The sequence below is a fragment of the Peromyscus californicus genome, unplaced genomic scaffold (assembly GCF_007827085.1).
Source record: "Peromyscus californicus insignis strain IS unplaced genomic scaffold, ASM782708v3 Scaffold_8__1_contigs__length_139910024, whole genome shotgun sequence".
Taxonomy (NCBI): domain Eukaryota; kingdom Metazoa; phylum Chordata; class Mammalia; order Rodentia; family Cricetidae; genus Peromyscus; species Peromyscus californicus.
This window is the reverse complement of record NW_026294606.1, coordinates 133,914,673-133,938,528: the sequence shown is the minus strand read 5'-3', so window position 1 is coordinate 133,938,528 and position 23,856 is coordinate 133,914,673. Positions and strand designations below refer to the sequence as shown.

General features: G+C 41.7%; 1 protein-coding gene across 2 annotated transcripts in view; it reads left to right on the top strand.

Annotated features, from left to right (window-relative positions):
* Positions 1–19,266, top strand: part of Ttc29 (tetratricopeptide repeat domain 29) — a 201,434-nt gene extending 182,168 nt beyond the window's left edge. For both annotated transcript variants that reach the window (XM_052728777.1, XM_052728779.1), the window contains 2 exons: positions 18,533–18,599; positions 19,117–19,266. In XM_052728777.1, coding sequence (XP_052584737.1) covers positions 18,533–18,599; positions 19,117–19,135 — 86 coding nt within the window. In that variant the 3' untranslated portion in view covers positions 19,136–19,266. The remainder of the gene's footprint in view (positions 1–18,532; positions 18,600–19,116) is intronic.
* Positions 19,267–23,856: the final 4,590 nt, after the last annotated feature.

The window sequence follows — 23,856 nt, the reverse complement described above, 5'->3', positions numbered from 1 at the left end:
GCCACTAAGCGACACCACGCAGATGGAGCCCTATCTAGCATTAAGTGGTGCTTCACTCTACTACAGTCAACTGATTTACGTTAAAGGGGAAGAAGAGGGAAGGGAAGAGGAAACGAGAAAGGAAGGGAAATAAGGAAAGGAGGAAACAATGGAGGAAGGAAGGAGGATGAGCTCACACTGCTATAGAAAATAATTTCAGTGTTTAGAAGTGTGTCTTTCACTTTTGTTAGCTGTACATACTACACTCACTGATTGGTGCCATCCTGGCTCCAACATATTCAAGGAGTCAGTTGCCCTCAAAGAAAGAGAGACAAATTCTTGAGAAGATCCCCCTCTTCCCCAGAGTTTGTGTATAAGTGGTGTGTGTGAATGTGTGTGTGCAAATGTGTATATGTGTACATATATATGTGGGTGTGCAAATGTATGTGTGTGCGAATATGAGTGGGTAGGTATGAATGTGTGTGGGTGTGTAAAATGTGTGTATGTGTGTGTTCGCACACGTGTGTGTGTGTGTGTGTGTGCGTGTGTGTGTGCAGTTGCATATGAAAGACAGAAGTCAACCCCCAGTGACTTAAGAGTTGTCCGCCTTGTTTTTCAAGACAGGGTCTCTCATCTGAACTTGGGGCTCACCAATTAGGCTAGGCTAGCTCACCAACAAGCCCCAGATTGCTCACCAACAAGCACTGGGATTACAGATGTGCACTTCCACCCCTGGATTTTTACATGGATGCTGGAAATCAAACTTCAGCCTCTGCACTTGTGCCCCAAGCACTTTAGAGACTGAGCACCACACCCCAGCAGTCCACCCTGCTTCCAAATTCTGTAATCGCTCCCCACAGACACACTACCAAGCACTTTAGAGACTGAGCACCGCACCCCAGCAGTCCACCCTGCTTCCAAATTCTGTAATCGCTCCCCACAGACACACTTTACTTTTCTGGTGCCACAAAGAAATCCATGTGGCTGAGTTGCAGCAGCTCGTATCCCAAGGAGTGCTCTTGATCAGCACCTGGAAGTCAGATTTTGACCAGTGAAGACCAATGTGTCCACTTATATCCATGTGCCAAAGGCTACCCTGGAACCTCACTGACTTCACAGTCCGAGAAAGGAAGGCAGATTGTCTAGCTGGCCTTCATTTCTTAGCAGTTTCTAAAACACATATGCAACACAATGTCGTTTCACTGAGAGAAGAAAAATATATTCCGTTCAGCTGGATGCTCAGATGCCCTGAGGAGAGTTTGGGAAAGACAGACTGAAGTGAAGACAGAGACTTCTGTGGAGGGGGAATTCATCCAGCAAATGAAATAAATCCAAGTGCCAACCGCGGAGTCTGGTGACCTGGTCCGATCAGGAGCCAGCACTCAGCGGCTGTGCCACGGTTGGTGTTTCAGCACTCTGCACACTGACTGACCTTCGGCAGCTCCTTGTCTAGGGGTAGCACCGTGTGAAATTTTCCCTGTCTGAACTGACATGTCAACTGGTGCTATTGTGGTGGTCTTGTCCGGAGTTATTAGGTTCATTTTCCAGGTCATGTCCAGGGCTTCCGACTCTTGAATCTTCCCAATCCCTCCTCTTCGATTTTCCCTGAGCCTTGGGTCATATTGTAGATGCATCACTTAGGGCTGAGTACCCCACAGTCAGTCACTCTCTGCATCTTGATGAGTCGTGGATCTCTGCAATAGTCTTTATCTGGGGCAAAAACTAAACTCTAGAATTTTTAAAGTAAGCACAGCCATATTTAAATAATAGGTCTGATAGCATTTTAAATGTACTTACTGAAGTCCCATTACTCTGTTTTCAAGGAGAACGGGCGGAAGTGAGCAGGCTTGTGCCTACCGTTATTTTGCACAAGCTCTGTTGTGGAATATTAGTTGGAGGTGTGTCACATTTGTTCATGCTGTGGAACATTTGTTTAATGATGCAGATGAGTTGCATTCTTTTATGTTGCATTTGTTTAATTCTGTGAAGCTGTGTTACTTTGTCTTTCTAAAACACCTGACTGGTCTAATAAAGAACTGAATAGGGCAGTGGTGGTGGCGCACGCCTTTAATCCCAGCACTCGGGAGGCAGAGGCAGGCAATCTCTGTGAGTTCGAGGCCAGTCTGGTCTCCAAAGCGAGTTCCAGGAAAGGCGCAAAGCTACACCGAGAAACCCTGTCTCAAAAAAACCAAAAAAAAAAAAAAAAAAAAAAGAACTGAACGATCAATAGCAAGGCAGGAGAAAGGATAGACAGGGTTGGCAGGCAGAGAGAATAAATAGGAGGACAAATCTGTGAAGAGAGATGGAGGAGCAAGAGAAGGAGAAGGAAAGGAGGATGTCAGGGACCAGCCACACAGCCACACAGCCACACAGCCACACAGCCACACAGCCAGCCACAGAATAAGAAGTAAAGAAATAAATATAAAATAGAGAGAAGTAAAAGATAGTTGGTATAATTTAAGTTAAAAAAAAAAAAAGCTGGCCAGGCATTCATAAGTAAGAATAAGACTCCGTGTATTTATTTGGGATCTGGGTAGTTGGCCCTCAAAGACCAAAGAGTAAAAAATAACCAACTATAAAGCTCCTGTATGTCATATTTACAGAAGTATTTAAAACACATTTCATCAAAATATTCGAGTATTAATCAAAATGCATTGCTAAATTCCCTAGCCAATCAAACCCATACTAAAGTAGAATGTTCAGATTTAGGTTCACTGCCGTGCATACCCTCACTGCCTGTGTGACATCGACAGCAAACCCTAGTCTCCCTGTGCTCTCCTGACCATAACTTTGTCTGTGTGTCCTTTCTTCTCATCTTTTCTCCTAACTCTCTGCCCACAGCGACCCTTCCAGTGAGCTTTCAGGAACTCATGGCCAGACCAAGGGACATCCTCCCTACTCCCAACATTCCCTTTCCTGTGTGAGCTGGAACCTGGCTGGCTCCCAGAGTTATTGTTTCTCGGTAGTTCTCACAGAAGCATTTTCTCTATGTGGGACACAACCCTGACCTTATTGCCACTTCTGGCTATCTAAGACCTTTGAGATCTGTAACTCAAATAAATCTTGTATAGTCCTGCCTTTTCTGATTGTACCTCTCTACCTCGCTGTATCTCCTCCTCATCCCTTGAAGCTTTTAGCTCCGGGTTCACGGCCACTCCATCAGTAAGCCTGATAAATTTGGACAATGTCGGTGTCCCCTGGTTATTCTTCACATTTTCTTCCATCACTCCAATTGTGTCTACTCCTCCAGTGGGCTCGTCTGCCATCACACTCACTTCACTTTCCCCCTAGTTAATCCTAGGCCTTCCCAGTCCCTACAAATGCACAGCGCCCCAAACTCTATCTCGGACATTCTTCACCTCTGGTCCCTCTGCTCAGGGGCCGGGCTCCTGCCAAACCCTTCTCAGTTGATCCTGTCTCCTTTCCAGTTCCCTTCAGTTCTCTGATATCAACATTTCTCTTTGTCCAAATTCCCAGGAAATTAATCTTTAAGTTCTTGTGAATGAGAAATAGAATTCCTAGAAAAATCACAAGAATTCTACAAATCATGTTATTCTTAAAATATTTCTAACAGTTTTCATATTCTTCACATACTGTTTATAAAAATGTCTATAATTTAAAAGCAGGTATCTGAAGAAATATTACATTTAGTAAAATTTGCAAAGGCTATGGCCTATAGCAAATACGCAGACCCCACAGAGCATGGGCAGCACCACCAGGCAATATTCACATTAAATAAATTACCACACAGATACCATACTTCTTTCTTTAGGTAAAATTCCTCTGATCTTCTAGGCATGGTGATGGACACCTGGTGCAAACATATGTCCACCTACATGCCTACACACTGATAATTATAACAGATTTATTCTTGAATGTGAAATCATGGGAACAACCAGAAGTGACCTCTATACTGTGGATTTAGGATGAGAACACGCCAGTGTGGGTCCATGAGTTGGAACAATGAACTACTCTGGGTAGAGGCAATGGCAGAGGCTGTATATGCTAGGACATTGGGACAAGGGATTCTTTCTGCTCAGTTTTGTTGTGAGCCTAAAATAGCTCTAAAGAAAATTGGTGTATTTAAGAAGAAAGAGCATAGTGCCCAATATATACTACTTCTGTACAGAAATATGAATATAGTATACTGACATTTGGGCAAATATAAAACATAAATATGTACTGTATTTGTATGTGAATATGGATTCTTTATCCTTTTAAAAATGCATAGAATGTTTCAGGGAAGAATGCCCAACAAACAGCAGCAGTGGTTGCCTCCAGGGGAGAAGAAATAAGAAGCTGAGGATGGAGGAGTTCAGATTTTTCAATAGCCATCCTTTAAAAAAATTGTACCATACGTGTCACTCCTCTACACAAGCAATAATTAACCCTACAGTAAGGAATATGATGTATGAGGGATAATTACTGATTTCTAGGGACCCATTGTTTACTCTTTTATAAAAGGTCTAGTAAAATTTTTCTATAATTTCAATACATAGGGACGATTCTAATCATTTTCTTTCCAGAGTTCAAAGCCCTTTATATGTTTATATGACATATAGTTTGGCAAAAGTGGTCCCACGGAGTCCCCAGTGGTATGGAGAAAGCAATAGGCACTTAACATTATTCCAAATAAATTTGTGAGCTGTCTTAGTGAAAAATACCACCCAAGCCTGAGCAAGATAGCAAATACCAAAGAGAAGGGAATAATCTTATAATGGCATTTAAATATAAAAATGTAAATAGAAAAATACTAAATATAATAAATATTTTTTGAAAAGAACAGGACAACCTGAGTAAGAAATACTACTGAACAGAGACTGTGTAAGGGAAATTTTTTAAAAGATATTTAGATGTGAAAAATAAAAGAGATTCCATTCAAGATAACATTCGATTTACTTTCTTCCCTAGTATGTGTGATGAAATGCCCTAAATTTGGGGACAAAATAACCAGAATTTAAACCACATGTAGTATATGTGTTTGTAATCAGGGATTAAAATTTATTTTATTGATTTGTGTGTATAAATGTGTCTCTGAACGTGGTTTTGTGCACCACATGCATGGAGGGTCCGGTGGAGGGCAGAAGAGGCCAGTGAATTCCCTGGGACTAGAGTGAGCTACTGTGTGGGTGCTGGGAACTGAACCCAGGTCCTCTGCCAGAGGTGTTTGGGTTTTTAATTGCTACTTTTTTAGATTGGACAATGATAAAAATTATATCGGTTATCATCTTACTGAAAGATGGGGGAAGGATAAAAATACAAAGAAAACTGAATTCTTGAGGATAAAATAATCCAAATTTTTCTCCAACTTAATTGATTGACATGATTATCCCTAAAGCCATCTTTCCCTCAGCTGGCACCATTGAATGCAGCAAGTTATATAATTGGTAATTCCATCCCATGCGTAAAACCTTAATTTATATAATATCTTTCTACATAAAGTACTTTTGGTTTTAAGATACGATGCTTTTCTTTCTGAACCATGATGTAACAAAACCTAAAAAGGTCAACCAAAGAAGGCCAGCCATGCTTGTAGGAAGGTTGTTACGATCTCCCAGCTCCTGGTGTCCGTTCCTCCGCCCTCCCACACCACAAACACTGCAGTCCTGTAGGTAGGGTAGAGAAGGTGCCTCGCTACCTCCTGAGAATGGAGATATTTGTGTAGTTGAAACCTTCTTTCAGTAAGACAGGAGGCAAAAAGAAACAGGCTTTTTTTTTTTTTTTTTTACTTGTTTTAAGTTATTTGAAGAAGTTGAACATTAAAACATTTCTTCTCTGAAGCACTTCAGAAGTTGAGACTGGATATTTTCTTACTCTCCCTGTAAGATGAGCCAATGAGGTCTTCACCAAAAACAAACAAACAGGTTCTCCAAAGCTACTCCTGCCGAGTGGGATGGCTGTGCTGTAATTCCGACGTTCAGAAGGCCACAGCAGAAGGGTCGGGAAGTTGAGGTCAGCCTGAGTACACAGTGAAAGTCTGTAACAAAACAAGAAGAAACATACAACTAAATCTACTTCTTACGCACTTCTTAGACTGTATATAGAACCTGCCTCAAGCAAAATGTTAAAAGCTTTGTTTTTAATCATACAACTTTATACTCTCATTTTAAGAAGAGACATATTTATTCTGTCTTTCAACAGACATTTAGTGACCATTTTATATGTGCTATTCAATATTTTAATGCATTTTAAAGCAAAATGATAAACTACAAACCATATTCATTTTTTAAATTAAGTATATACTGTGGATTTGAGGCCAGCCTGGTATACATAGCAAGTTCCAGAGCAGCCAGGGCTACGCAGACAGACTCTGTCATAAAAAAAAAAAAAAAAAAGTTGAGGACTTTGTGCAAGGTTCTACAGGTAGAGAGGTCAATATATAAGTTTCAAAACAGAAACCTCTACAATCTGAACTCTTGTTAATGACCGCTAGTGGGGCTGTGTTCGGTGATTAAGAGCCTGCCCTGCTCCCAAGTACCTGAGTGTAGGTTATAGCACCCATGTGGAGTGGCTTGCATTCACCTGTAACTCCCCCTCTCTGGGGACCCAGTACTGATGGCCTCTGCAGGAACTGTACTCATGTGCACATGCCCATGCACAGATATGCACACATATTCAGAATTAAAGATTATGCAAAATCTTTTCTAAAATGACAACAACTTATCTATCCATCAATAAAATCATAAGCACATGTATGTTGCATGTTGGGTGTTCTAACCAATAATTTTCTGATTTTCAAACTTTTTACCCACCGATCATGCTATCAAAGAATTTGGATCCCAGTGAAAAACCCAGCAGGCTGTTCCTGAGATGAGATTGTAGTGTACTTGTATGTACTCTGCGAAAGTCAATATTTGTCTTAGAAATCTGGGTCTCCTATTGGATTAAATGATTTTAGTAAGTTAAAATACATAACATATAAATTTCATTTCTTTCCTGAAGACTATGCCCTGGTCTGAAGAGCTGTGCTAGGACAGTAGCTGACTCCCAGTTTCCAGTCACGCCCCATATCCATCTAATTAGAGTTGTGCTATCAACTGTCCCCTGGCACCTGCGCCACAAATATGTTTTGTCCCCATGGGTGCTGGATGAGGGATGAACGGAGATTACCATTGTGACCATCTAGTGACCGTCTATGGGACAATCTAGTCAACATAACCACATCACAGCTGGAAAGTGTTGAGACTCTGTCTTTCAGAGTGCTGCAGTGTGAAAGCCCTTGTCTTATTCATTATGGTACAAGTGAGATTTAAAAAAAAAAAAAATCTCAGGCAAAAGATGGTTAGCTTTTACTGCTCTGGCTCCAAGTCTAGAATTGCAGCAATGGAATTTTGGAAGTTTTTGTACATGATTTTAATTTCTCCTTAACTTCACCTTCTCTGAAAAAGAATGGAGAATCGCTCTGCCTCGTGGTGTCCTGGCTTTGAGAGTGTTGTTTCATCTATATTTAAGAACTAACCCTACAGTTGTTGTGTGTAATTGCTGCTTTGTGTAATATAAGAAAACTCAGTGATATGATGTCCATGAATTAAGAAGAATGTTGGAATGAAAAACAAGATCTTTTCACAGATGCATGTTCACATTGATGCCTTGTGTAGGTGGGCCTTCTAGGGATTTTTCTTTAATGCAACGAAAGTGCACCATTTCTGCCTTCAGAAATCATTTCCTTCGGCTTTATACTGAGCATGTCAAAAAGTCTTATTACATAAGGGCTTAGTGTGTACATTAGTCTTTACATCTGAGAGTCTTACTAAATCCTTTTCTGGTCATTCTGATATTGAACAGGTCTAGATTGATTTCTTCAACACTTGTTTATGGTATTTATTTTGACATAGCTAGGATTCAAAGCCAAATTAACAAGTGTAATCCATTTTCTGAGTGTTAGGGAAAAGTCCCCCACTACCTCTAGACACATTCATCTAGGGCTTAAAACTAAAAGTTTAGGTGAAGATGTTGTAATAAGTGGATGGATCGATTTATTCAATCACAGAGCATAAAGACATTAGCTCTGGGACAGCACTTCAGCTGGCAAGTCTCACTTGTGTGACACCAAGTGATTTGCATTTTTAGAGAAATTCCATGTCTGCAGTGGAGCCCCAGTGAAAACATAGATAAACTGCCATCTTCATGAAGAAACCGCCATAGTCCCTCCTTTTCTGACTTCATGGCGCTGAAGCCATCAGGACTGGGGTTAAAATATGATGAAATAAAGGCAACAAGTCACATGATGCGACCCCAGGATTAGGTGTCCCCCAAGCTCAGTCGTCAAGGCCAGTATCGTAGATTGATGATTTTGGAAGAGGTGCCTTGAGTAATCTGGCTTTTGTTGCTGTTGCCGTAAGTGCTATATTAGCTCCTAAAACACAAGAAATTAAACAATTAGCAGACAAATAAGAACTGAATAAGCTTGTTGGCAGCTCTTCTTGCCACAAAGTCAAACAAATCAACCTGGATAAACCCAACTCACCTGAGATGCTCTGCTGCTACTCACTTTCCTTGGGGACATGCATTGGTATAAAGTGAATAATAGCTGTGTGCATAGGTTTGACTCTCCAAAAGCCTTTTATCACCTAGGTGAGACTTGAGCAAGTTAGTCTCATCACTGGCCTTCCTTGCTCCTTGTCTGCAAACAAGCAAACCCTGTAGGGACTGAGAGGTTTAAATAAAATGCTAACCACATTCCTAGAACAAGATACAACCTTGGCCTGGGGAAAACAAATTTCATTTTCACTTATGTTCTCAAAGCATCCTGGGACTCCTACATCTACTTTTTCCTAAGCATGTTATTCTATCCCAGCATTAAGAGGTTGGACATAAATTAGAGCAAAGATATGTAAAATAATGATTCTCAAACATGGATGAGCCAATGACTCTCTTAGGAGTCTGTACTAATTTGCTACATCTAAAAAAAAATGCTGTGGAATAATCCTCTTGTACATTATAAAGATTTGACACTCAAATTGGTTTAATAAAATGCTGATTGGCCAGTAGCCAGGCAAGAATCACAGGCAGGGTAACCAAACTAAGGATGATGGGAAGGAGAAGGGTAGAGTCAGAGGTTGCCAGCCAGATGCAGAAGAGGGCAGGAGATGAACATGCCATGCTAATAAAGGTACCACCACGGTGGCAGAGCATTAATAAGGAATATGGGTTAATTTAAGATGTAAGAGCTAGTTAGTAACAAGCCTGAGCTATTGGCCAGACATTTGTAATTCATATTCAGCCTCTGAGTGGTTATTTGGGGACTGGTGGGTGTGAGAGAAACATCTGTTTAAAAAAAAAAATACTTTGGTGATGGGTTCTTATGTCTCCCAGGCTAGCCTTAAACTCTTGGTCAACAAGGATGATTTTCAACTTCTGTTCCTTTTGATACCACCTCCTTAGTGCTGAGATTATGGGTATGCCCCTTCATGCTGTTACTATGGGGTAGAAGTGAGACTCAGGGTTCACGCATGCTAGCCAAGCACTCTGTCGACTGATCTACATCCCCAGGTCTGAAACTACAGCTAAGAAGTGCCAGATAAAATGAAGTCACCTGTTTGGAGGCCACACATTAGATGGCAGATAATATACATTGCCTGGACAATGGGTTGTCTTTACAATTTAATTTATCACAGGCATTGCTTTAAATATACTCATTCATTCTTATTTAAAAAAAATATAAAAAGGAATGTATAAGGTTTTGACTCTTGGTTTTGGTAGAAAAATTGTTTCCAAGAACCACCTTGCTGCTGCTAAGATCCATATTTCCTTGGCTTGTTATACTTGTACTAGAGATTGTGTATGCATAGTAGCTTTTCTTTGAAAACCTTGCTGCTACTGGGATAATCAGTTTTTACAAAAACTTTGCTTTTTTTACATCTCTCTGTTATTCATTTAAGATAACATCTAGTTGATGGATGTGTTTATGCATAAATTGTGCTAATGGTTTCAGATGTACACATATTTCTAAACTTATCAGGTTGTGCAAATCTAATGTATTTTTAATCATTCAGAACTCAAATTAGTAGCTGTAGAAAAAGAATTTCCTAACTAATTTTTTATTCTAAAGTAGCCTACTTGTGAAAGAGAACGACTACAGGATTTATGTATTTTCCAACCTCTGTTATCTCACAAAGAAACCAGAAAAAAAAAACATGAATGTAGCTAGTAATATTTGATTTCATACTAAATGTATCAGACTTCATGTAGTTTGTCCAGGGAATATTAATCTTTAGGAATAAAAATAAAACAGTCCCTGTTTTGAATTCATTCACTCATTCTTGAACTTTTAGGAAATACAGGAAACACATGAATTTTCAAATCAGTGTTTTAACTAGAGACAAACTTTCTCATTTTCAGATCTGAGGAATGTTGATTTGCAAATCTTGTGGTCTTTTTTTTTTCTTTTTAACAAAAATAGCTGAAACATGTAAGTTAAAGTTTAAAAACAAAGTAACAACAAACATACATTTGATATTTTCAGTCAGTCCAGCTTGGGCATCAAACCTGTGTTTCTTTCCTCCCTCCCCTGCACTGCTGCTCCTCTGCTTTTTCTCGTGTTCTGAATCTCACACTGTGTTGTGTGGGGTATGTGTGTATACTTATTTGTGTACGCACATGTGTATATTCAGGTGTGTGTGTGTGTGTGTGTGTGCATATGAATGCCAGAGGTTGTCTTCCCTTATCCTCCTCCTCTGTCTCTCACTGATCTAGAGCTGACACATTGAGTAAGGCTGGCTGGCCAGGAGTGCCACCAGTCCGTGCCTCCCCATCACTGGGATTAGAGGGACACAATGCTAAGCACAGCTTTTTATATAGGTGCTGGGCATCCAAATTCAGGCCCTAATCCAGATTCAGGCCCTCGGGCACCAACTGAGCCCTTCCCCGGCCCCTGTTGTTACTATTTAATACATTTTAACTCTTTTTATACTTTCTCCTCAGTTCTCTGCCCAGATCGAGATTCCCACCTGTCACCACTCCTGCTCGAGGCTTTATTGTCTCTGGTTGAGCAGCTCTGCTGGGGATGAATCGCTTCAGCTGTTGTCTGTCTCAAAGTCTTTTCTGAAAGATTTTTTTCTTCACTAGGGATAAAATTCTAAGACAGACAAAGCTTTTCTTTTCTTCTTTTTTTCTTTTTATTTTTGGTGACTTGTTTTATTTTTTGAGACAGGGTTTCTCTGTGTAACAGCCCTGGCTATCCTAGAACTTGCCTTGTAGATCATGCTGGCCTCAAACTCACAGAGATCTGCCTACCTCTGCCTCCCGAGTGCTGGACTTAAGGGCATGCATTACCACGCCCAGCTGGTGACCGTCTTAGATCTGTGTATTTATCAAGTCATCTATTTTGAAAATTTTTCAATCATTATTCCTTAAAATATTTTTCAATTATCCATCCATCTCCTTCCAGAATTCCAACAGTGTGTGTACATTACTTACTGCCTTATGTTGCTTCCAGTGCCAAGGTTAACCATCGCTTAAAAACATTAAAAGAAAAACTTGAGACATAAAGAATTCTCCGGTTTTACTCTGCAGTCTTGTGAGTGACAGGCTGAAGTCTGGGGCTCCTGCACTCCATCCTGCTTGGGGCAAATGCATCTTCCTTTCTTTCAGTGTGTCTGTGCCCACATGCTACACACCCATTTCAGTCATGCTAATATGTTGGGTCAGCACTCTCTGTGTGTTGGGGAGCACTGGAGGTGACAGAATGAATCCCCCTGGACAGATGGACAGACAGACGACCCCCTGGACAACTCTATTAGGCTGCTTGAACTTGTTCTACAGCTTACAAAATAAGTTGTTGTTTTAACTTTTAGCACTTTCTACCATTCTGTCTTCACATTCACTACTGTTTTCTTTTTTGTACATTCTGTGTACAAAATTTTTAAGCAATCTCAATGTTTAAAATACAATTACAGTAACCATTTTAATCCTAAAGACCGTGTCATTTTGAGTAATTAATTTTTCTCTTCATTATACTTTTTATCTGTACGTCTAAACTTTTTCCTGGAAACCAGACATCGCAAACTTGAGCCCTTCTTGGTGTTGGGTCGTTTTCTGTTCGCATAAATAGTTTTGACCTTTGGTCTGATGGGCAGGAAGTCACCTGGAAGCAGTTTGGTCTAAATATCTCTTTTATATCTGTTATATAGGGTCAGAGGGAGGTCTAGTGTTGGGGTAACTATTATCCACAATGAGGCAAGACCCAACATCCTGTGAAACTTGAAGTTTCCTGATATGACTGTCAATAGCAGATAGTAGTCCCAGCTTTCTGTGGGCACGGTGTCCTCGGTGTACTCGGTTCTGTGTCCACATGATGTTTCTTCCTCTGGCTCCGGATTAAAGACCCCAATCTGTACTTGTGTAAATACTTGAGGTTTAATTTACTTCTACAGATCTCCAGCCCTCTCATCTATGGTACCCTTGTCTCAGTCTATTTGGGCTGCCATGTTACAGATTGCCTGAATCTCATTGGCATATAATATAATATAGTAAATATAGTATAATATAACATAATATAATAAATTTCTTCTTACAATTTAAAAGTTAAAAAGTCCGAGGTCCAAGAGCTAGTATGGTCAGTTTCTGCTGAGCATCACGCACTTCACATCTGTCTCCTGTCTTTAGTTACAGGTGCACTGTCCCTGACCAGCCATGTCACACACCATCAGTTAAGGGAGACCAGGCTGGAGAGCACCTTCAAGTGTGCCAAGCCAACATCATTTTTGAGACCATGATTAAAGGCATTTAATTGCTGTTCAGGGGGTGGTTTCCCAGCCATCTTTGTTCCTAGGGGAGAGCTTTTATAACATGATCCTAGTGAAAACTGTTCATATGTTATTTTAAGTAATAGAACCCCACTTCTCAATATCTATACATTTACTGGAAAAGATTTTCTAGTTACCAAGTGTGAGTGGCAAATTTTCATTTTCTACATATATTTCTCAACAAAGCAAGTCCGTTCTCCATGAAAACCATGTTGCAAAACCGTGTTGGAGTCAGAGCATTAGAGATGTGCTGTTGTCACTGATGTGCTAGGTTTTCTTCACTGTGTTAACTGTGTGTGATTTCAGTGTATGCTTGGAAAGAAAAGGACCCCTTTTCTGAGAAATCCATTCAAGACATTACTGTCAGTGAAAACGGGGTACCATTTCTCCTGAGGTTAAATATGTGGCTTCAAATAAAATGTGTTGAAAGACAAAAGAAAAAAGTCTCATCTTCAACAATGACAGAATTCTAAGGCCCTCCAGAAAATAGGGCCATTTTATACATGGTGTCTGTCCTTAATCAACTTCATAACGCATAATCGAAGTTTTATTTTTTTTAACAAAGCCTTTTGAAGCATTTTGATAAGGTCAACAGAAAGTGTGGTCTGTTAACATTAGGTGATCAACTTTTTGACAATGGCAGGGCCAGCACAGCTAATGGAATAACAGCCGCAGGGTCCGGCTAAATATGACAGACGGATGTAATCAACCTCTGCAACGACTATTCAAAAGGAATCCCTTTAGCTTTGAACTGCAGCATGTATTTCAGCCAGGCAAAACCCGCATGAAGAAATTCTCTGCAGAGCACACTAATACAATGCAGCCTTCACAGCCTGCTCTCTGGATTTGTCGCTTAGAGTGCATTTTAAATGTAAGGTAATGACCACTGTCTATTCATGTGAGCACACAACAATACTTTTGATCTGTTGTGGAAAGCTTGAATCCATTACCCGGGGTCTAGTCTATAAACCCTGGCACAACCTTTACGTATGAGTTATGATTTACCCTTTTCTAAGCTACAGCCACTAAAAATGTTTTGCATGACAAAATTTTAAAAATTCATTCACCTATCTAGTCACCAAACTGCCAGAAAGTATCTGTTCCATTTCAACCCAAACTTATCTACAGGTCAGATCTTCAAGATCCCTTTTATACCCAACACTGTACTTTATGCTTTCAAACAAAGGGATGAGGCTGTAAGGTGACTGCCATTCAACACTTTGTGGCTTGTTCTGTCACAGGATAGACCAGAAGATGGTATAAATCACATCTTCCCACTACTCACTTGAGAGAATCCACCATTTAAGGATGTCTTCACTGTGAGCAAAAGAGAAACACTCATTTCTGCAGACATGGAAGAGGACATGAACACATGTCACACTTGAGCTTCCTATTGCTTTCCATGGGCTCTTGTACACTATTGGCTCAGTCTTCCAGCTTTGAAGCCCTGCAGATTGAACATGTCAAGTCACACCCTAAGTCAGACCCATAGTTCAAAACCTAGACCAGGACCAAAAAACGAGTGCTCCAGCAATGGTGGAGTTGCCAGTCCTGTGGGCTCACCGTGCTCCAAGGATCAGAGGGCCAGAACCCTTGAAAGGGAAATGGAAGTATTCCCATATGTGAATCAGCCATCGCCAAGACTTCCTGCACAGACAGCACGAAATGTCTTTGTGTTCCACTAGTAGTTGTAGCCCAGTGGAGTAGAATATTAGCAACATATGTAGCTATTCTCCGAGAATCTTCACCGACAATATCCTAGAGTAAACATCATCTTCCTTCAGCATCTGAGAAGTAGGTACCAAATGACTGAAACCAAACCTGACAACTCCACGGAAGACGTCTGCAGTCTACCTCGCTATATCATTCACCACACTAAAGGGAGTGCTAACCTAAGACACTAGAGAGAACAGGAGCGGGAGATGAAGCTCAGTTGGCAGAGTGCTTGCCTGGAATACACAAAGCCCGGGCTCAATCCGCAGCACCACATAAACCCATCCATTGTGGTGGTCCATGCCTGTACTCCCAGCACTTGGGAGGTCGAGGCAGGAAATCAGAAATTAAGGCCACCCTTGGCTACAAAGCAAATTTGAGACTAGTCCTAGATTAGGATTGAAAATGAGTGCTTTGGCAGTGACGGGGATAAGAGTCCTCAGTCCTGTGGTGCTCACTTTGCTTGAAATCCTGTCTAAGGATACTAGGATGTTTCCATATATTCAATGAAAACATCCAACTAAAAAGTCATAGGGGGCTCTTATCTAAAAGAAGGCAGTCAGGCATAGTGGCACACACCTTTAATCCCAGCCCTTAGGAGACAGAGGCAGACAGATCTCTGAGTTCAAGGCCAGCTTAGAATACATGAGAGTTCAAAGGGTGCAGCCAGGGGTACACAGTGAGACACTGTCTCAAAGAGAATAGAGGGACATATTGTGTATGAGAAAGGCTATGCTTCCACTACAGAAAGCCTCAAAGTGTAGTGGCGTAAGAACATACATGTCTCCCTCAGTCTTGCAGTGAGCGTTCTATACAGCATTCCTTACATATGACAAAGCCACATGTGCACTCGGAGGTGATGATTTTCTATCTTTTGCTTTATGTGCCCCACCCCCTTCTGGGGCAGGGTTTCTCAACTTTATACTACTGAAAGGATTGTCTCTAGGGAAAGAGATAGCACTTGCCTGTCATGTGTGTTACTGGATGCTGAAGAACACACACCAGGTCCTCTTCTTGCTAAATTCCAGTAACACTTCCTCCCATTAGTTATAACAAGGAAAACATCTCCAGAAATTTCCAAATGTCCTATAGAGGGACAAAGTCACCCCTCCTCCAGCTGAGAACTATTGTATCAAAGTCTTGTCAGTCCTTGCAAGATACAGTCTGAATGATAGAGTAAGTACTTTACATTCCAGACTGAGGAAAAGATGGGCTGAGTGTGGTGGGACACATCTTCAATCCCAGCACTTGGGAGGCAGAGACAAGTGGATCACTGTGGGTTCAAGGCAAGTTCTAGGACAGCTAAAGCTACATCATTTAAATAAATAAATAAGTAAATAATGGATAAATAAATGAATGAATAACAAATAAGACCGAGGAAAGGTAGAAATGCAAAGAGAAGTAAACGCCTAATATCTAACACGAGACCCGTGCGCAGTGCATATAACTCTGTGCATATCTGTTCCTAGTAACCTAGAGACTTAAACTCTGTTGAATATTAGATACACAGACAGAAAAGATCTACTAGAAAGCAAAGTATTGTTGTCCGAGTATTAAGTTTGTGTACTTACTCTCATGGCTTAGTTGTGCTGCTTAGGAAGGTTATGGAATCTTTAGGAGGAGGAGCCTTGCTGGGGGAAATAAGTCACTAAGGGCGGGCCTTAAGGTGTTATAGGCCAGCCCCACTTCCTGTCTACTCTGCTTCCTGACTACAGTCACTTCCCTTCTCTGCCTTTACTCACTGTGGCAAACTGTGTCCTTTGTTAAATTGTCAGCCAAAGTAACCCTAAAAGCTGCTGCTAAGCAGGTATTGGATCCTGTACAAAACAGGCTGCTAAGTGAGAAGCAGGGCGATTGCAGGAGCTGTGCTCTGTGCACACAAGCAGTGGAGAGCTGTGGGGAAGGAAGCAAAGACTAGAACCTGAGTGGGAGTGCAAGCAGCTGCTCCCCTGTGCAGGAGGGAAACAGCACAGAGCACATGCAGGTCTGGGTGTCACTCTTCAACGGAACCTGTAGAGTGTCCTCCCTGGTGCTATTCATTTCCAATATGAAACTGGAAAATAAGTCACTGGACAGACTGAGAAACTTCAGCAGCTAAAAAGCCATCGAATGGAGACAAAGACTAAACAAACTAAGGCTGTTGAAAGTGTGAACAGTACTTCTACTGTTTGTGCCCAGAAACTTACCGTGAGATTTCTCTGTCTGGCTGGATGTTCTCTCCAGCTGAGTGGATCTATAGAGCAGTGGAATGGAGCAGACAGGAACTTGATTTGACTAGGGATGAAGACTTGTCAGGTATGACACAACACATCAAGAAAGGGTTAAAGAGATCAAGGGGGTGGCCTCCAAGTTTAAATTGTAGGAGGAAAGGAAAGAAGATGGTAGATGTCAAGGAACCATGACAAGGGGTGGAGCTACAGGTGGAGCAGAGGGATTACCAGAGTTAGGGTATCAGAGAAAGAAAGATGGCAGCTAAGTCGTTGATGCAGGAAATTGAGACCGGGAAGGGCTTGCGTTGACTGATAATGGTCAATTCTACATATGACCAAGGAAAATGGCGGCTGAGTCAGGAGTAAAGGAGAAGAGCTAGGAGATCAGGAGTGTGAGAAATTCCCACCCAAAGTGGAAAAATTCACAAACATATTGAGACCAAACCAGCCCACTTATAGCTAGAGAACACTGAGCATGAATGGTTGGTTATATAATCTAACAACAAGTGTCGAGAAGGGAAAGAGAAAGGACAAATGAGCCAAGGGAATGTTAGTCTATGTAGATCTGTCTCCATCTCCAGAGCCAGTAGCAAGAAAAGGGACCAAAAGGGCTTCTGGACTCTCAAAACAAAATCACCAAGGGCATTTCAGGAAACAAGGTTATAGAGTGTGGCACTAATAGTATACAAAATTTTTCATTTCCCATATTCAAATATAGGCTATAGGAAATGAGGCCACCTGAAAACTGTCACTGGCAAGGATGGACTAAAGTCAAAAACAAAAGAGAAAATATGAAAGGTAGGGAGAGATTGGCATAGACAGACTGATACACAGACTTGCCACGTTTGACTTCAACATTTTGATAATTTATACTCTATTTAAATTAACACTGTTTCTGAGTATCATCTAACACACCAACTTACCAGCAACAGTGCCTACCCAGTGTTATTTTATCATATCACAGAATTCTGCAAGTGAAAATTTCAGGCAGGGCTTGGATAGATACATTTGGGTGACTTAAGTCTATTCAGATGACAAACAGGGTAATTTGAAAGGTCAAAGACAGGCTGGCTCACACACTGCAGCCTTGGGGCCAGCAGGGAAGCTGCAGACCTCTTCTGAGCCAGCCTTGGAAGTCATGCACATGGTCACTTCTGAGTTCTGAGCTAGTCTTGGAAGTCATGCACATGGTCACTTCCAGTGTGACTGTTGATTTTTAAAGCCTAAAAACTAGTTCAAGAGAAGAGAAAATAGACTGTGCTTCTTGGTGAGGGGTTGAAAAGGTCACACTGTAGGAATGTGGAATGGGAGGTATGGTTGTGGCCATCTTTGGACCATCCAACCTACCCTAGTGATACATGCACCTTCACAATTTATGTGCTAAAGACTGCAGTCCCTGAAAAGACATTTTCAGTGATGTACCAGTCTAACTCCATCTTAAGATTAAAAGCCATCTTCTTACAAGGTCAAAATAAGTTCCTTCCTGTTTTCTGTAAAACTTGGGTTTGACCAGGTCTTGACCCATCTTCTGGAATCTGACATGTTCCATACCCTATAGCCTGACTTACACCCTGATAAAACGTTCTACCAAACAATTTTGAAATGTTCTGCCAAGTTCCTATATAACCAAAAACCCTTAGAACAACCCCCTACCCCAGTCTTGTGGTTTTGTGGCTATAAAAACCCATTTCTCCTCTAGGCAGGGCTATTCTCTCAAACCCCACTTCAGAAGATAGCCCTGTCTGACCGAAAATAAAACTTGCTTAATTCAACAAAAATATGTGGGTAGGTAGTTTTTGCTCTCATTCAATAGGATTAACACCAGCTCACAATAAGGATAAGCTATTCAGGAAAAGCTTTGAATCTGTTTTCTTTTTCCTCTAGGAATGACTAGAAGAGCCACAGAAGATGACATATATCAATACCCAGATAATCAGGAAGAAAAATCAAGGTACTGATCAAATAAAAACTTTCTACTAAGTGTCAACTTTGTGTGGGATACTAAACATAATCTTTTTTTATATTTTTTGCTTTAGTTTATGAGTATGTTTTGTCTACATGTATGTATGTGCACCACGTGTATGCCTAATGCCCTACGAGGCCAGAAAAAAGTATCAGATCCCCTGGAACTGGAGTAGCATGCAGTTACGAGCCATGATGTGGGTGCTGGGAACCAAACCCAGGTCCTCTACAAGAGCAGTCAATGTTCTCAGCTGCTGAGCCACTGCCCAGCCCCTAAACACAATCTTGTTCCTCACAACCAATAATGCTTCACCTGGTGCTAAACTAACCCTGAAATACTGTTCCTAAATCACCACAGACTCACTTTGAAATATCATATACTTCAAGTACTTTTCATCTTCAAGGTGTGTTTTTAAACAGGGAAAGCAAAAATCTCTTTCAAAGCAAGTTGTTTTTAACTTTCAAGCGCAATGCAAAAGTTAATCTTATCATTTATTTTATTGCAGATCTCCAGATAATCAATGAAAGGAAACTTAGGTGGCACCACATCAAGGCAAGAAGAAATTTAGCACATAGCCTTAGACTTCACTCCATAGGAGCATGTAAGAAGTGACAGAGTTATAATAAAAAAGATTAGGGTTGTTTGTTGAATTTTATGCTGCAGTAACTATGGCGAGTTTATGAAGATGAAGAACAGCTCACCTGGTTAGAAAGATCAATAGTTACTCATGAAATAAACTCTAAAATGTCTCCTTTTACCCACTACTCCAACGAAGTCATGGCATCCAAGAATCAAATTTTAATTATTCCTGATTGTAAAATATTTCCAAGTTAAAGAAACCATTCATGCTGCATAAACACATGATCATATTTGTTAAAATTCCAGGGGAATGTCCCAGCATGCACAAAGGGTCCTGAGCAGTCCATGGTGTGCTTGAACTGCTGCTCAGTCTGCTTGATGTGTGGAAATTTAGCTGATAGGACACAACCTAGCATACATATGTGTGTTTGAGACAGTCAGGGAAACCCTTTCGGCTCAGGGACCATTGCTAGTGTGCTTGAGCTGAAAGGATGTGGCTGGAATGGTTACCTCCAAAACAGATGGTCCCCCTCAGGTGAACCCATAAAGGTACTGCATCACCAAGAAGAAAGACTTTATTCCCTGTCAGCGCAGTCAGGGTATACTCTGGCTCTGGTTCTTTTCCTGGTTTGCAATTGCAGAGCAGAGGCTAATCCTGGAATGACGCAGTGTTGAGAGGTACTCGGGTGTACCTACTATCAGCCCAAGAGTGAATCAATTCAGCAACAATGTGATAAAGATGATCCAATGCCCTCGCCAAAAAGCCTAGATTAGGTGTATAGGGGAAAGGGTTCTTCTGGGTTGTGAGCCAACTTCCACACCATCCCAGTCCTGGATTGTGTCTCTTGGTTCTCACTCTAAAATTAGAATTAAAATGTGATTCCTTCTTTAAGCCTGCCTTGGTATCTGCCCTCAGGTAGATGGGAATAGCAGGATGCTGAGATGGAACCTGAGGGAGGGGGAAATTGTTGAGAATACAGTTAACAATCACAGATAGCAGAGCTTCCTGAGAGGTCAGATCTTCTTTTTCCAAAAATGTCCACTTGCTCCTACTAAAAGGGGTAGCTGTCCAGGAACTAACAGACAGACAGGTGAACCAGGAAAAAAAAACAATTAATATTAAAATACATAGTATGTACTCACTCATAAGTGGATACTAAATGGGAGGGAAGGGATGGCCAGACTGCAACCCACAACTCCAGAGAGGCTAGCTAACAGGAAAAGACCCTAAGAGGGACACATGGATGACCCTGTGAAGGAGAAGTGGATGAGATCTACATGAGTGGACTGGGTGTTGGGGGTGGCAGAGGGCGAGGAGTGGGGGATGAGAACATAGGGAAATGGGAGGGTTAAGCTGGAACAGAGACAGAGTGGGAGGGCAGAGAGGAAGATACCGTGATAGATGAGGTCATCACGGAAATAGGAAGAGGCAGGGTGCTGGGGAGGCTCTCAGGAATCCACAGGGTTGACTCCACCTTGGTCTGCTGGCAGTGGTCCAGAGGGTGCCTGGACCGGTCTACTCTGGTGACCAGCCTAGCAAATAACCTAGCTGTCATCATAGAGCCTTTGTCCAGTGACAGATGGAGGCAGATACATGGCCAGGCACCAGGCTGAGTTCCAGGAATCCAATTGATGAGAGAGAGGAGGGATTCAGTAGGTGGGGGACGTCGAGATCTTGATGGGAGGACGTGCAGAGATGACCGGCCACAAGAGTGGAAGCCCATGAACTGTGGACTGGTGGCTGTGGAGCCCCCATGGGATTGGACTAGGCCCTCTGGATACGGAAGACGGTTGTTTGGCTCGAACTGTTTGGGGGCACCCAGGCAGGGGGATCGGGATCTGTCCCTGGTGCATGGGCAGGCTTCTGGGAATCCGGTGCCTATGGTGTGACACCTTGCACAGCCTTGGTGCAGTGGGAAGAGGCTTGGACCTGCCTAGGCTCAGTGTGCTGGGCTCTGCTGACTCCCCATGGGAGACCTGGATTTGGGGGATGTGGGGATGCGGGGTGGCTTGGGAAAGAGGGCTGGGGGTGGGAGGAGGGAGGAAGGGGGGTCTGTGGATAGCATGAGGAGTGAGCAGAAAATTTCTTAATAAAGAAAAATTTTAAAAAAAGAAGATGGCTTCAAGGTCAGTCTGTTCTCTACAGGAAGTTCCAGGTCAGCCCGGACAATATAGTAAAATCCTCTTTCAAAAGACATAACTAACATTAATAATTTTAATAAAATAAAATTAAAAGACCAACAACAAAGCAGCAGATGAGGTTGTAACAGCAAAAAGATAATTTTTTATAAAACACAAATAATTATTTGTGATTTTATAATTTTATAATAATTTATAATTTAATAAAGAGAAAGAAGAAATGACAAACAAAAAATACAATCTAATAGAAAGAGACAACTCATAAAAGACGATTCAAAGAAGAAAGAAGATAGAAATGTTAAAACAGACAAGATGGGACTGAAGAGATGGCTCAGCAGTTAAGAGCACTGACTGCTCTTCCAGAGGACCAGGGTTCAATTCCCAGTGCCCACATGGCAGCTCATAACTGCCTGTAACTCCAGTTTCAGGGGACCCAACACCTTCACACAGACATACATCCAAGCAAAACACAAATGCACATGAAATATAAATAAATAAATTATTAAAGGATAAAACACTTAAAAAAAAAAACATACAGGAAGCCAAGCCACCCAGGTGTGGCTGGTGGGATGGAACAGACGGTCACAGGGGACAGAATGGCAAGTCCTCAACAGGATCACTGTCACAGGATCCAACAATTCCACATCTATACATTCAAAAGAATTAAAAACAAAGGCAAGAGAGAGAAAAAGGAAAGAGGGAGAGAGGGAAGAAGGAGGGAAAAGGCAGAGGGTGAGAGGAGAGGAGAGGAGAGAAGGAGGGAAAAGGCAGAGGGTGAGAGGAGAGGAGAGGAGGAAGAGGTAGGAGAGGAGGAGAAAGAGGAAGAAAACTTGAAGAAAAGACAAGACACTGATAAAAGCCGTCTGCAGCACTGATCAGATAAAGGACTAGAAGTGAGAATATACTAAGAACTTTTGTAAGCCAATAATAAAGCAAAATGTAATTGAACAGACGAGGGAAAACTGAGTAGGCACTGAGCACAGAAAACACTCTGTGGTAAATAAGTCTAAGAAAAGTCTGCAGCCTCACTGTCAGTTACTAGGAAAGTGCATGTCCAGACTACAGAAAGATGTCACCACAGATCTGTTAAAATGGCTACAGTTAACAGCCAATGACCAGGGCGCACAGCAAACTGGACCACTCAAAACGTGGTGGGTATGCAGGCCGAATGACGTGGTCTGAAAATTCTTTACTGGTTCTTTACACTGTGACCCAGCAAGCCCACTTGAGATATTTTCACAGAAGGAATGAAAACATACATCTACAACCAAGACCTACACATGAATGTTTGTAGTGTTTTATCCTTAATAGCTAAAAGCTGAAACTAACCCAACTGTCCGTGACAGTGAATGAGTAATCAAATCGGTGTGCTTTCATAAAATGAAATAAAAATAAAACAAAAGAAACCACTGATGAATGAAACAACAAAATGAATCTCAAAAAATTCACACTAAGTGAAAGAAACCAAACACAAACATTTTCTTTCTAAAACCGTCTAGAAAGGATAAACCGTGGAACAGAAGTCAGATTAGACTGGTGGCTAACGGGTCGGGCCAGAGGATGGGTTCGCCTGGTGGCTGTCCAAGATGGACATTTGTCAAGTCTAAATTAAATTGTACACAGGAGGAGGAGGTGCCTTTTACTACACAAATTATAACTCAATAAACCTGACTCTAAGATAAAACAAGTGAGTGTGTGACTTCAGGGTAGGTTCAGCTCGGTCTCATCGATATCAAATACAGTTTTATGCTTGTGATTATTTACAAATGTTTACATATATTAAGAAAAAAAGATTCTTAAGGCTGGCAAAATCGTTCAGCACGTAGAAGCACTTACTGGGCAAAGCAGAGGACCCGAGTTGGATTCCTGCAGTTGGATTAGAATGCTCAGTAGAGTGGCCGAGGAGAAGCCCTCCTCTGTACCCTCCGCTGAGGCAGATAGACCAGAAGGCTTCCCCTTCCTCCTTTCATTCTTCACAGTCTGTCTAGAATCTAGATCAAAGGCGACTCATCACAGATGTTGTATGGTTTGGGTTGTTTTTCCTGACTTAGGAAATTTTAACAGGGAAATTTGACATTTTGCTTTTTATTCACTCTTCCAAATATGAAAATTTCCCAAGATAACTTAAAGTGAAAGACCCATAAATTAGCAGGGCATGGTGGTGCATGCCTTTAATCCCAGCCCTGTGAAGGCAGAAGCAGATAGATTTCTCAATTCAAGGGCAGCATGGTCTACAGAGTGAGTCCCATGTAGCCAGGGCTACTGAGACCTGTCCAGAGAGATGGAGGAGGGAGGAGAGAGAGATTTTTCGTTTTGTTTTGTTCTGTTTTGTTTTGTTTTAGAGACAGGGTTTCTCTGTGTAGCCCTGATTGTCCTAGAACTAACTAACTCTGTAGATCAGGCTGACCTCAAACTCACAGGGATCCATCTGCCTCTGCCTCCTGAGTGTTGGGATTAAAGGCGTGCGCCACCACAGCCTGGCAAGGCTGGAGAGATGGCTCAGCCATTAACGGCTAGGCTCACAACC